The sequence below is a fragment of the Bacillus rossius genome, chromosome 7 (assembly GCF_032445375.1).
Source record: "Bacillus rossius redtenbacheri isolate Brsri chromosome 7, Brsri_v3, whole genome shotgun sequence".
Lineage (NCBI taxonomy): Eukaryota > Metazoa > Arthropoda > Insecta > Phasmatodea > Bacillidae > Bacillus > Bacillus rossius.
The window spans coordinates 72,166,973-72,182,345 of NC_086335.1; the positions used below are offsets into that span (position 1 = coordinate 72,166,973).

General features: G+C 51.6%; 1 protein-coding gene across 1 annotated transcript in view; it reads left to right on the top strand.

Moving 5' to 3' along the window:
* The window catches only part of LOC134534381 (sodium/hydrogen exchanger 3), a 178,924-nt gene that overhangs the window by 21,582 nt on the left and 141,969 nt on the right, over positions 1-15,373 (top strand). Inside the window, exon 2 of the mRNA XM_063372841.1 lies at positions 14,195-14,458. Coding sequence (XP_063228911.1) covers positions 14,195-14,458 — 264 coding nt within the window. The remainder of the gene's footprint in view (positions 1-14,194; positions 14,459-15,373) is intronic.

Consider the following 15,373-nt stretch of genomic DNA (forward strand, 5'->3'; position numbering starts at 1 on the left):
GGCGAGTCCCCCCACTGGCTCGTGTACTCGCCCAGCGAGCACTAGCTCTGACACAGCCTCTGCTCGCTGGACACTCCGAGTAGTACCCCCCACTGGCTCGTGTACTCGCCCAGCGAGCACTAGCTCTGACACAGCCTCTGCTCGCTGGACACTGCGAGTAGTACCCCCCACTGGCTCGTGTACTCGACCAGCGAGCACTAGCTCTGACACAGCCTCTGCTCGCTCGACACTGCGAGTAGGTCGGCGAGTCCCCCCACTGGCTCGTGTACTCGCCCGGCGAGCACTAGCTCTGACACAGCCTCTGCTCGGTCGACACTGCGAGTAGGTCGGCGAGTCCCCCCACTGGCTCGTGTACTCGCCCAGCGAGCACTAGCTCTGACACAGCCTCTGCTCGCTGGACACTGCGAGTAGTACCCCCCACTGGCTCGTGTACTCGACCAGCGAGCACTAGCTCTGACACAGCCTCTGCTCGCTCGACACTGCGAGTAGGTCGGCGAGTCCCCCCACTGGCTCGTGTACTCGCCCGGCGAGCACTAGCTCTGACACAGCCTCTGCTCGCTCGACACTGCGAGTAGGTCGGCGAGTCCCCCCACTGGCTCGTGTACTCGCCCGGCGAGCACTAGCTCTGACACAGCCTCTGCTCGCTCGACACTGCGAGTAGGTCGGCGAGTCCCCCCACTGGCTCGTGTACTCGCCCAGCGAGCACTAGCTCTGACACAGCCTCTGCTCGCTGGACACTCCGAGTAGGTCGGCGAGTCCCCCCACTGGCTCGTGTACTCGCCCAGCGAGCACTAGCTCTGACACAGCCTCTGCTCGCTGGACACTCCGAGTAGGTCGGCGAGTCCCCCCACTGGCTCGTGTACTCTCCCAGCGAGCACTAGCTCTGACACAGCCTCTGCTCGCTCGACACTGAGAGTAGGTCGGCGAGTCCCCCCACTGGCTCGTGTACTCACCCAGCGAGCACTAGCTCTGACACAGCCTCTGCTCGCTGGACACTCCGAGTAGGTCGGCGAGTCCCCCCACTGGCTCGTGTACTCGCCCAGCGAGCACTAGCTCTGACACAGCCTCTGCTCGCTGGACACTCCGAGTAGTTCGGCGAGTCCCCCCACTGGCTCGTGTACTCGCCCAGCGAGCACTAGCTCTGACACAGCCTCTGCTCGCTGGACACTCCGAGTAGGTCGGCGAGTCCCCCCACTGGCTCGTGTACTCGCCCGGCGAGCACTAGCTCTGACACAGCCTCTGCTCGCTGGACACTCCGAGTAGGTCGGCGAGTCCCCCCACTGGCTCGTGTACTCGCCCGGCGAGCACTAGCTCTGACACAGCCTCTGCTCGCTCGACACTGAGAGTAGGTCGGCGAGTCCCCCCACTGGCTCGTGTACTCGCCCAGCGTGCACTAGCTCTGACACAGCCTCTGCTCGCTGGACACTGCGAGTAGTACCCCCCACTGGCTCGTGTACTCGCCCAGCGAGCACTAGCTCTGACACAGCCTCTGCTCGCTGGACACTGCGAGTAGTACCCCCCACTGGCTGGTGTACTCGCCCAGCGAGCACTAGCTCTGACACAGCCTCTGCTCGCTGGACATTGCGAGTAGTACCCCCCACTGGCTCGTGTACTCGCCCAGCGAGCACTAGCTCTGACACAGCCTCTGCTCGCTCGACACTGCGAGTAGGTCGGCGAGTCCCCCCACTGGCTCGTGTACTCGCCCAGCGAGCACTAGCTCTGACACAGCCTCTGCTCGCTCGACACTGCGAGTAGGTCGGCGAGTCCCCCCACTGGCTCGTGTACTCGCCCAGCGAGCACTAGCTCTGACACAGCCTCTGCTCGCTGGACACTCCGAGTAGGTCGGCGAGTCCCCCCACTGGCTCGTGTACTCGCCCAGCGAGCACTAGCTCTGACACAGCCTCTGCTCGCTGGACACTCCTAGTAGGTCGGCGAGTCCCCCCACTGGCTCGTGTACTCGCCCAGCGAGCACTAGCTCTGACACAGCCTCTGCTCGCTCGACACTGCGAGTAGGTCGGCGAGTCCCCTCACTGGCTCGTGTACTCGCCCGGCGAGCACTAGCTCTGACACAGCCTCTGCTCGCTCGACACTGCGAGTAGGTCGGCGAGTCCCCCCACTGGCTCGTGTACTCGCCCAGCGAGCACTAGCTCTGACACAGCCTCTGCTCGCTGGACACTGCGAGTAGGTCGGCGAGTCCCCCCACTGGCTCGTGTACTCGCCCAGCGAGCACTAGCTCGGACACTGCCTCTCCTCGCTCGACACTGCGTGTAGGTCGGCGAGTCCCCCCACTGGCTCGTGTACTCGCCCAGCGAGCACTAGCTCTGACACAGCCTCTGCTCGCTCGACACTGCGAGTAGGTCGGCGAGTCCCCCCACTGGCTTGTGTACTCGCCCAGCGAGCACTAGCTCTGACACAGCCTCTGCTCGCTGGACACTGCGAGTAGTACCCCCCACTGGCTCGTGTACTCGCCCAGCGAGCACTAGCTCTGACACAGCCTCTGCTCGCTGGACACTGCGAGTAGTACCCCCTCTGGCTCGTGTACTCGCCCAGCGAGCACTAGCTCTGACACAGCCTCTGCTCGCTGGACACTGCGAGTAGTACCCCCCACTGGCTTGTGTACTCGCCCAGCGAGCACTAGCTCTGACACAGCCTCTGCTCGCTGGACACTGCGAGTAGTACCCCCCACTGGCTCGTGTACTCGCCCAGCGAGCACTAGCTCTGACACAGCCTCTGATCGCTGGACACTGCGAGTAGTACCCCCCACTGGCTCGTGTACTCGCCCAGCGAGCACTAGCTCTGACACAGCCTCTGCTCGCTGGACACTGCGAGTAGTACCCCCCACTGGCTCGTGTACTCGCCCAGCGAGCACTAGCTCTGACACAGCCTCTGCTCGCTCGACACTGCGAGTAGGTCGGCGAGTCCCCCCACTGGCTCGTGTACTCGCCCGGCGAGCACTAGCTCTGACACAGCCTCTGCTCGCTCGACACTGCGAGTAGGTCGGCGAGTCCCCTCACTGGCTCGTGTACTCGCCCGGCGAGCACTAGCTCTGACACAGCCTCTGCTCGCTCGACACTGCGAGTAGGTCGGCGAGTCCCCCCACTGGCTCGTGTACTCGCCCGGCGAGCACTAGCTCTGACACAGCCTCTGCTCGCTCGACACTGCGAGTAGGTCGGCGAGTCCCCTCACTGGCTCGTGTACTCGCCCGGCGAGCACTAGCTCTGACACAGCCTCTGCTCGCTCGACACTGCGAGTAGGTCGGCGAGTCCCCTCACTGGCTCGTGTACTCGCCCAGCGAGCACTAGCTCTGACACAGCCTCTGCTCGCTCGACACTGCGAGTAGGTCGGCGAGTCCCCTCACTGGCTCGTGTACTCGCCCAGCGAGCACTAGCTCTGACACAGCCTCTGCTCGCTCGACACTGCGAGTAGGTCGGCGAGTCCCCTCACTGGCTCGTGTACTCGCCCGGCGAGCACTAGGTCTGACACAGCCTCTGCTCGCTCGACACTGCGAGTAGGTCGGCGAGTCCCCCCACTGGCTCGTGTACTCGCCCAGCGAGCACTAGCTCTGACACAGCCTCTGCTCGCTCGACACTGCGAGTAGGTCGGCGAGTCCCCCCACTGGCTCGTGTACTCGCCCAGCGAGCACTAGCTCTGACACAGCCTCTGCTCGCTGGACACTCCGAGTAGGTCGGCGAGTCCCCCCACTGGCTCGTGTATTCGCCCGGCGAGCACTAGCTCTGACACAGCCTCTGCTCGCTCGACACTGCGAGTAGGTCGGCGAGTCCCCCCACTGGCTCGTGTACTCGCCCAGCGAGCACTAGCTCTGACACAGCCTCTGCTCGCTGGACACTCCGAGTAGGTCGGCGAGTCCCCCCACTGGCTCGTGTATTCGCCCGGCGAGCACTAGCTCTGACACAGCCTCTGCTCGCTCGACACTGCGAGTAGGTCGGCGAGTCCCCCCACTGGCTCGTGTACTCGCCCAGCGAGCACTAGCTCTGACACAGCCTCTGCTCGCTGGACACTCCGAGTAGGTCGGCGAGTCCCCCCACTGGCTCGTGTATTCGCCCGGCGAGCACTATCTCTGACACAGCCTCTGCTCGCTCGACACTGCGAGTAGGTCGGCGAGTCCCCCCACTGGCTCGTGTACTCGCCCAGCGAGCACTAGCTCTGACACAGCCTCTGCTCGCTCGACACTGCGAGTAGGTCGGCGAGTCCCCCCACTGGCTCGTGTACTCGCCCGGCGAGCACTAGCTCTGACACAGCCTCTGCTCGCTCGACACTGCGAGTAGGTCGGCGAGTCCCCTCACTGGCTCGTGTACTCGCCCGGCGAGCACTAGCTCTGACACAGCCTCTGCTCGCTCGACACTGCGAGTAGGTCGGCGAGTCCCCTCACTGGCTCGTGTACTCGCCCAGCGAGCACTAGCTCTGACACAGCCTCTGCTCGCTCCAGGTCGTAGCTGGGTGGGTGTTGGACTCTCTTGTCACTGGCAGCTCGTGGAGCTGCGGTGACGTCAGCTCTTGTTCGCTGCTTGTCGCTGCGTCCCAGCCTGCTCTCGGTACCTGGGACGGATTACCATATGCGCCACTTACACTAGGTGAATTATACCGACTAAACGTATCTATGTTTCGGGCTCACTGCAGCACAGGGTTAGGTATAGAAGTGTTATTACTATACACACCGTTACAGAATAGTCAAATGGGTGTAGACTTAATGTGAGATTTCAGTTTGGGAAGCATGCTTGTGACAAATGAGAGTAAGCTTTGTGAGTGAGTGCGAGATGGAAGGCATTGCTGTGAGAGTAAGCTTGAACTGAGAGTGCGCGATGGAAGGCATTGTTGTAACAAATGAGCAGTGCGCATTGCGAGTGGAATTAAAGTAAATTAAGAAGAATTTGTTCTACAAAGTTGCTATAAACAGTGATAAGAAAATTAATTTTAGTTGTAGGAACGTGATCGATTACAAATACATTTTTTTACGAATTTTAAATGGAAATTAGTTAAAATTACAAGTATTTGTGATGGTATTCAAAAGTGTAAAAGTGAATTTAATAGAAAATATACGACATGTGTCAATAGCGCCTGGCGTAAGTAGGCTCAGAAAACCTCAGGAATGAAAACAAAGACAAATGAACAAACACACAGAGAAAAACTCAGTATCAGCTGATGTCAAAAGTTACACGTTTAGACTAGATAGATAATTCCGTGGAATAAATGCAGTCAGAAATAACGACAGCCCGCATTAGAAAGCCAATGGCTTGTCTAAAAGACACTTCCCCACGCAGTCAGCCACTCGGCAAGGGAGCTTGTCCTGTGACGTGTGATGGTGGCGAGACGCAGCAAGGCCGCCTCGCTGGCTGGAACTCGCCGTCTCTATTTATACCGGCCCTCGTCGGGCGAGTATTATTAGTGCTGGAGCGTGCCAGGTCCGCGCGTCCTGTCCTGGGGTCACGCGGCCTTCAGTCAATACAAACCTGCATGCGGCACGGCACACTCAGCCCACTGGCAGCACCGGCTAGCATGGACGGTCTAGGTGCCGAATGTGAGTCAGTAGAGTGCGGTGCCCGACCTCATGGCCACTCAACTTCATGGCCACTCAAATCGACACAGTGAAAAAATTCATCAAAGAAAAAAATGCTACAGTAAAAGAGGCATGCTGTTGTATAAGCCCAACCAAAACTTTGCAGAGGCATTGCGAAGACCTTACTAAAAAAGCACGGGACAATTAATAATGCAACCTAAAGGAACAAAAAAAAAAAAAAAAAAAAAGACTGAAACACTAGATGCGGGCAAAATGCTTTTAATAAATATTTCCAAACGTCCTCCAAAAGCCTTTGTCCTGAATCATACACAATTTGCACGATGTCAATAAATGTCATAAGTTTATATGGACACAGTGGCAAAATAGATGAATCACCAAGTACACCAAAAAATGTCACATTAAACTTGACTACTAAAATCGATAAGGTAAGATATTCTAACCAGGTTACTTCAACTATAAGAACTACATATATTAATCCTTTTTTAAAAATAATCTTTAAATTCTAAAGTTTACAAAGTTCATAATACTCCCGTTTTAGTTAGTTAGCGAATAGAAATTCCGTAGCGTTTAGTGGCTGATGGGATGAATACACTAAACATATTTTTTTTAATACTTGTACACTTTATGACTTGAGCAACTGTAGTAGTAACATAATGTCTCGCTGCTAACAATGAATGCTGTTTGTGAATTCTCAATGAATGTGCAGCCAGTAAACTGACGGGCATGACTAGAGATCAGTTTCAGTGTAAGCGTCCCAAAGGTTGATAGGAGTCAACTTGAGTCCCAAAGTAATCATTAAATAAAATGTTTAGTAACTGTATGTCATAAGTAATCGCAGACACTAAGTTCAGGTTGGGCCCATATCTGCCACTGTGCCAGTTGGGTTGCCGGGGGGGGGGGGGGGGGGGGGGGGGTTAAGACACTGGTCGGTGAGTGGCAAGAGCGCTGTGCCGTGAGTCAGGGAATTCTCTTTTAAAGAGGATAGTCTAGTCTGGTGGCCATCCCCAACGACAATTTTGATTTAGGGTGTAAAAAATGTTTTATAGGTAAGTGGGTTTTTAATCTTAACATTGAAAAAAAAAATATTATTCCATGCTAGAACGCGATGACAAGGCTTCACGCATATCGCTACTAGGTAAAGAATTTATATTTTTTATTTTTTAGAATTAACTGGAAAATATATTTATATGTGCAAACATGAATTTGCATGTACTTTAACTTTGAATTTGGAACAGTCAAACAAAATAATCACACATTTATTTAAAGGATTATATTTCACTAATAAAATTTATTTCAGGAAAATATTCTTTTTTATTTTTTAATTTTAAAAATTTAAATTAGAAATACAGCTCGATTTTGTTAACAACCCTCTTTTACAAAGTATGTAATTCAAACGAGATCACTTTTCCTAGTCTTATTTGAAATCTAACTGATTATTTAATTACAACTAAGTATTCTTTAGCATTCAAACCAACAAACATTTCATGCACAAGTAAGTTCAGGGCAGTTTTAATAGTGAGAATGACACATTATAATTAGGCATACAAAATAAAAACATTCAAGCGATGGTTTTTAATTATATTTACCTTAAAATACTTCTTAAAAGTGTTACTATTAGATGTAGTAGAACTATTTAATTATTCAAATGATTAACTATTACGAAATACTCTTTAATTGCCACTTTTCCCCCCAAATATTTCGCATTATTGATTATTCTTATGGAATTAGTCTGCTTTCTCCTGGTTGCTAACTTTTGTTTTTAAAATCTTCTATGACTCTATTCACTGATATTGCAGTAATAATTTGTTGTTACAAAAAAGGAAACAAAAAAATTTATCACATTGATTCGGTGTCATTGTAGACAGGAATTTCATTTCGTCATATATCGATTTGGAAAATGCTCATTCAGCACCACAACTTGCCACCCCATGATGCTGAGATGCTGAGATGCTGAGATGCTGAACATGCGAGTACTAGTGATGGGTAGCATCTCCTAGCCAGTCCCAGTTGGAGCGTTTGTTGGTCGGCCTGATGTGTTCTCTCTGTTTTTGAGAAGCTTTACTTCAGCTGAAAAGTGTGGTATTCTTACTCCAACTAAGCTGGTTATCACTTCATAATCATGTGAAGAGATATTTAGGATCAGAAGATTTCCTACTGGCCTAATGAGTTCACTTGATTCTTTTCTAAATCGTTCATAAAGTGCACTTGTCAGAGCAACAATCACAGAAAAATATGTGGAATTATGATCTCTTGCTCCAAGGAAACAAATTAAAATTTTTTTCCTATGATTATCAAGCTTATTTTGTACTTTGTCTTTCTGAATGTTAGCTGCTGGATGTTCATGGAGTCAGACAAGCAAACTGCATCTCTGAAAACCACACCAAAATGTTCTTACTTTCTTAAAGTACGACAGACTTCTCCTGAGAACTGCATTCACGAGATCTGTGAATAATCTTGCTGTATGTACTTCTGGGATACTCTTCCAAAACGGGCCTTGTTGATCCATGTTTAACACAATCGCGAAACTTCAAAGGGTTTCTGGGAGTAGGAGTTGCCGAATCGTATGACATAGTAGTACAGTTTGTCAGATAATTCATTATTGCAGCATGCTGGTGAGTGACTTTCACTGTCGTTAGTGTTGTTTCTGAAGCGTGTTTTCCTCCAGTCATCTGCGCAGGCATCTCAACAAGCAATATATATATTTGTAGTCTTGTAATAATTTTATGTCTGTATTATACTTCTACTTACCATTATACAGGGGCTATCTAGAAAAGTGTTTTGTAGGGGCACTCAAACTAATAAATAATACAAAATTTTATAAAAAAAATATTATAATTTGAATTGAAATATTTATACATTAATTACGATAGTATAATATCTGGGACTGGTCATGACCAAAACCCCTGTGCTTCCTCCCCCCCCCCCTTTTTATATTTTTTGCCATTTTGTATGTTGGACCATGGTTAAAATGGTGGACCACGGTTAGTATGTTGGCTAATTTTGTATGTATAGTCTCATGTGTGTGTGTAGCGACGCAGTTTTCTTGAAAACTAATACTTTTTTTACTCGTAATAGGAAAATAGAAAAAAAAATAGTCAGACGACCTTACAGATTACGTTTCACCCCCACCCTTAAATCTTCGGAGCACTGTTCTGAAAAGTATCACTATAGTTATGGCTATCGACATGGTACATTTAAACAAAATATATAGTATCACTATAGCCCATTACAGGTAAAGTGAGCACTTTCAAAGCAACAAATGACGGCCTTACTGCGCGAACTTTAACATGAAAGTTAGTTTATTTTTTCTTATATAGTTAAATTGGTAGTGAATTAGGGAAAGAAAATATAAATTTTAACTTAATTTAACTTCCAATGCACAATCTCTGCTATTTGCAGTGTCCTTTCTTAGGTGTGTTCTGTTGTCAGATCTATGCCAGAGAAGACAAAGGTTTTAGACACATTGGCCTGTACCTTAAAAGCTCATTTTACCGTGAAAGGACTATACAGTACATGACAGTTATTATCACTTACCAGTACCAGCAGTATGACTAGCACTAACACTCTTCTCCTTGTCAGCCATTGCTAGGCAGCGTCTCGACGTTGCTGGCGTTGCTGCAAGTTCACCACATGCCTCGACTCGTTGCCAAGAACGCCGTGTTGAGACTGATAACCTCCATATTCCGCAGACAGAACAACATTTTGTATATTGTTTCTCTAGAATTTGTATTTGAATAACTCAAGTTTTATAAACAACTACGATCGTGTAACAACAATTTATTAAAGTAAAATAAGTAAATAGTTTTTGGAAATAATGTTACGTACTAACTGACTTGTTCGACTTCACTTCGACAACACGCCGGGAGACAGCGATGTTCATCGAACAAGCACCATCTATCGTTCTTCGCCTTTCTCTTCTGTGAATGTATTGTACATTCCAGCAACAACCAAATACGCCATGCAGATACATAACACACGTCACGGTTTGTAAAACTGGAAATGATGACGTAGGTCGTAAAAAGACTGGTTTCATGGCTGGTTGCAAAACTCGCACCAGTGCTGCCAACAGAGACCGCGGGATACTTGGTGTGATCCTGTGGCTGTGACGCGTTGTTCCTCCCCTCTCCCGTGGCCGCAACCATAGTTCAAGCTACCTGCGCGCCTGCTGTGGTTGTCGTGACCGCTAGGAGCAGTAACCTCACATGTTTGGCTTGCTCGTCATATTGTACCAGTGCAATATAGACAATTGTAACCTGTCGTGTCTAACGCGAGGGGCACAAGGGATGAAATGGAAATCAGAGCTTCGGGCGGCAGCAACTCCGCGCCTCGGTCGTCGACTCGGAGCTGTCTCTCCGTCCAGGGAAAATTGGGGACCTTTGATACAGTGGAACTTGAGATAGAAAACATCGGAGTTTGTTCTGGGCCTACATGACCGGAAACGCCGCATAGGCGACGTCCGAGCGGCTCCAACGCTTGGCGCTGTTGGCCGGGTAGCATCGGGCGCCACGGAGACGTCATCATGTGCGTAGTGCGAGAGCACAATGCCATAGTCGATGTACCACACTTGCTCTGCTCGAAAGGCCCCCAGATGCTCGGGGCTAGTCCTGGGCCCTGGGGCCGCACAAGGGCCGTAGTGCAGCGCAGACCCGGGCAGTGGCGTGCGCTGCTTCTCGCGAGGAGGGTCCACCAGACCCGCGGCGGGGGCGGGGGAATGGGCCGAATCAATACTGCTGACCCGCGAGTAGGAGAGGGGGGGGGGGGGGGGGGGTCTGCCCTTGGCCCTGCCGCTCGTGTTGCCTCCAGCCTCGCCTCGCGCACTGCAGTGTCGCCCCCTCCCTCCCTCCTCCTCCAGTAGTCTACAACAGCGACTCCTGTGGCTGGTGCGGAGCGGGGTGCCTATTTGGTTGACCTTGAACCCGGCCGCCATCTTGGATGATCTTAGCATTGGCCTTGTCAATTAACTTTGAACTTGACCTTCAAATTTTTGAAAAGAATTGTAATAATTGTTTAAAAATATGAAAACCTAAAGTACTAAACATTTCTCAATTTTTTTAAAGAAAGGTTTTCTATCGAAAAAAATTTAAAAAATACAGAATCTCAAGTATTACAACTTTGTATGAAATCATTACCTTTAAAATTTTTAAAATTCGAAATATTATTACTTCAAAGTGTTTTGCCACTAGAAGATCCAAATATCATAAAATAGGTTTAGTTAGGCTTTTGGGTCATGAACTTCACCTTGACTTTTTGTCTTTGTCCTTTAACCAACCTGTCATCTTAGATCCTGCCCTCTTGGATAATAGGAAGTTCCATCATTTTGAAATCTTAGATTCTAGAACTTTTCGCCATTTTGAATTATGATGTGTCTGTCATTGTGAAACTTCATTATTATTATTAAAAAGGAAAATTCTAATATTTTTTAATGGCGTGTGCGAAAGTTATGGTTTTCCCAGTAACCTTTTTGCATGGAAACCTGACTAGGGCTCAGTACGCGAGTCGGCGATGATGCGGTCGAGCCTAGCCCTGGGTCAGTGGATGTGTCCGAGGCCCGGGCGCTAGAAGAACTCTCTCCAACACTAGACTGTTGTCACTCTACTTCAACCTTGAGTTGCCCTGGCGCTGAGCATCTCTAACAGTCGCCGTCACCGCAGTGGGAGACACCGCAGTGGGAGACACCGCAGTGGGAGACACCGCAGTGGGAGACACCGCAGTGGGAGACACCGCAGTGGGAGACACCGCAGTGGGAGACACCGCAGTGGGAGACACCGCAGTGGGAGACACCGCAGTGGGAGACACCGCAGTGGGAGACACCGCAGTGGGAGACACCGCAGTGGGAGACACCGCAGTGGGAGACACCGCAGTGGGAGACACCGCAGTGGGAGACACCGCAGTGGGAGACATCGCAGTGGGAGACACCGCAGTGGGAGACACCGCAGTGGGAGACACCGCAGTGGGAGACACCGCAGTGGGAGACACCGCAGTGGGAGACACCGCAGTGGGAGACACCGCAGTGGGAGACACCGCAGTGGGAGACACCGCAGTGGGAGACACCGCAGTGGGAGACACCGCAGTGGGAGACACCGCAGTGGGAGACACCGCAGTGGGAGACATCGCAGTGGGAGACACCGCAGTGGGAGACATCGCAGTGGGAGACACCGCAGTGGGAGACACCGCAGTGGGAGACACCGCAGTGGGAGACACCGCAGTGGGAGACACCGCAGTGGGAGACACCGCAGTGGGAGACACCGCAGTGGGAGACACCGCAGTGGGAGACACCGCAGTGGGAGACACCGCAGTGGGAGACACCGCAGTGGGAGACACCGCAGTGGGAGACACCGCAGTGGGAGACACCGCAGTGGGAGACACCGCAGTGGGAGACACCGCAGTGGGAGACACCGCAGTGGGAGACACCGCAGTGGGAGACACCGCAGTGGGAGACACCGCAGTGGGAGACACCGCAGTGGGAGACACCGCAGTGGGAGACACCGCAGTGGGAGACACCGCAGTGGGAGACACCGCAGTGGGAGACACCGCAGTGGGAGACACCGCAGTGGGAGCCGGCGAGTAGTGGCACGAGCGAGTTGCACACCACAGCACGACAGAGGCGGCGAGTTCCAGTGGTAGTAGGACACTAGAAGAAATTCCATCTTGACTTTCTGTAACAGCCTTTAAATGTTTCTCCAAGATGATTAGGTCATCACTGTCAATAGTTCCAAAAATCAGGTTCTCACAATATTAGCGGATACTTAAAGGCTTGCTCACATTTTTTTTAAAAATGTATCTTGAAAATTCTCTCATTTCTCTGTCACTAACGTCTATGAAAGATGCATGTTTTTATTCACCCCTTGGATTTTTTTTCCTAACCTAACTAAAACTAAGTGTATTTTGGAGGGGTCCGGGTTAGGGAGGGACCTAGGTGCGTCTCAGGCCGAAGCCTATACGCCTAGTCATGCTGGGATTAGCCATGCAGGGAGAGGGTCGCATGCATCATGTGCTAGGAGGGGATTGGCCAGCCATGGCAGCGATTGGGGCCATGACGATAGGTTGGGCCCAGGTAAAACCTGCATAGACACAGGGAAAACCCTGGGCACATTCATGCGGGATGCAATTTGGCATGCATTACCTGTAAGAATTTACAGGAGACAGAGGATGGTCTGGATGATGTGTTGGTCAGAGTAGAAAAGAATCTACCATGCGGGGGTTGGGCACTTGGACTCGTGGTCCGCTTTGCTTTTTATCCAGGACTGGATTTAGTGACCAGGGACGCAAGCGCCCCTGGTGGTGAGTGGTTACACTGACCACTCACTCCGCCGCCAGTTCGAGCAAAGTTGCACGAACGGAGTCGAACTTCGGTAAAATTCGGAACTATTCGGGCCACGGAATGGACACGTGTGAACCTTAGACTTTTCCTTCTGAGGAGCCTAACTGAAATATCACCAAAAAATTACATCAGAATCTCGTTGTCATGCAACACAAACACATAAGAGTCTCAGGAATCTTGTTGCAATGCGAAACAAATATGTACAGGCAGGGACATTGTTACCAATTAATGAACTTCGTGGCCAATCAATACCTGTGGGTTATCAGGAACCTCGTTGAAATGTGACAAAATACTTTAAGTGAGAACCTTGTTGGCATGCAACATAAACACCCAACAATGCTATGCAGAGTGTCAGGACACTCGCCTTAGTGTAACTGTAACATATCCAACCAGACACGTCGTTGACATGCACACGTATGTACTTACATACGAAGTTACAGGATCCTTTAGGACCCAACATACAATTCAGACCATTGCCAGCAACGACTGGGCTTTTTTCTGTTCTCAGTATTGCAGTCATAAGATTCGTTCAGTGTTTTCTAATGAGCAACATTAACAAAAAAAAAAGTTTCCTCCCTCCCCCCCATACAAACAAACAGCTGTAACCCTCACCCTTTTGGACACCCTACCCCGTCGATAACTCTGTGTTGTGCTACCCCTGGGCTGTGGCAGCAGTGTCGTGATCCAGTCTGGGAGGGGGGGGGGGAACAGAGCGGGAGCCAGTGACGTCACAGTCCGCACCAGCGCACCAGCGCGCACAGAGCTGTTCCGTTACTGCAGGCGAGACGCGCGTGTGTTTGCCAGCACTCAAACGCCCGCAGTTGCGGCTGTAGTGACGGTACTGCTTCTCGCTAATGAGACCAGCCCTAGACGCGTGGGCCGTCTAATTACAAGCGGCGCTTCACCCCCTCCCCCGCCACCGCACCCCGCCAACCACCCTCCCAGGCCTCCGGCGAACTGAGCCCCGCTGAGCCACTGAGACATACTGGCGCTGTGCTCCGAGTGGTATACTTGCATTTTCCTGGATTTACACTGGTTCCCTAGTAATAGTTCGACATTCCCGTACAAAATATACACACACACAAGATAGGCGTAACGTATGTATGTGTTGAAATACTCACTCATGATTTTATCCTGGCCTGAACTTGTGTGTATTCCATTTTGCCTTTGATGCTTGTAATATGTTTGCTATATTCAATTTAGTGTAAGAAATATGACAAAGTTATCATACCTATATAGTAGCCTGAACTTCCATAACAACACATCTGCTCCTCAAACAAGCAGAGTCGAGCCGGCAGAGGCCAGAGTGGCCGAGCCAGATGCTCTGTGTGTTGCAGGCTTCCACATGACCCCGAAGCTGAACAAGGTGTTCCCCGAGTCGTGCCTGCTGATCGTGGTGGGCGTGGTGATCGGCGTGCTGCTGTTCCACACCAGCTCCGTGCACGTGTCGCCGCTCACCCCCGACACCTTCTTCCTGTACATGCTGCCGCCCATCATCCTGGACGCAGGGTACTTCATGCCCAACCGCCTGTTCTTCGACCACCTGGGCTCCATCCTGCTGTTCGCCGTGCTGGGCACCATCTTCAACACGCTCGCTATAGGTGCGCTCCTGTCCATTCTGCATGCTGCATGCCCAACCGCCTGTTCTTCGACCACCTGGGCTCCATCCTGCTGTTCGCTGTGCTGGGCACCATCTTCAACACGCTCGCTATAGGTGCGCTCCTGTCCATGCTGCATGCTGCATGCCCAACCGCCTGTTCTTCGACCACCTGGGCTCCATCCTGCTGTTCGCTGTGCTGGGCACCATCTTCAACACGCTCGCTATAGGTGCGCTCCTGTCCATGCTGCATGCTGCATGCCCAACCGCCTGTTCTTCGACCACCTGGGCTCCATCCTGCTGTTCGCTGTGCTGGGCACCATCTTCAACACGCTCGCTATAGGTGCGCTCCTGTCCATGCTGCATGCTGCATGCCCAACCACCTGTTCTTCGACCACCTGGGCTCCATCCTGCTGTTCGCTGTGCTGGGCACCATCTTCAACACGCTCGCTATAGGTGCGCTCCTGTCCATGCTGCATGCTGCATGCCCAACCGCCTGTTCTTCGACCACCTGGGCTCCATCCTGCTGTTCGCTGTGCTGGGCACCATCTTCAACACGCTCGCTATAGGTGCGCTCCTGTCCATTCTGCATGCTGCATGCCCAACCGCCTGTTCTTCGACCACCTGGGCTCCATCCTGCTGTTCGCCGTGCTGGGCACCATCTTCAATACGCTCGCTATAGGTGCGCTCCTGTCCATTCTGCATGCTGCATGCCCAACCGCCTGTTCTTCGACCACCTGGGCTCCATCCTGCTGTTCGCCGTGCTGGGCACCATCTTCAACACGCTCGCTATAGGTGCGCTTCTGTCCATTCTGCATGCTGCATGCCCAACCGCCTGTTCTTCGACCACCTGGGCTCTTTCCTGCTGTTTTCCGTGCTGGGCACCATCTTCAACACGCTCGCTATAGGTGCGCTCCTG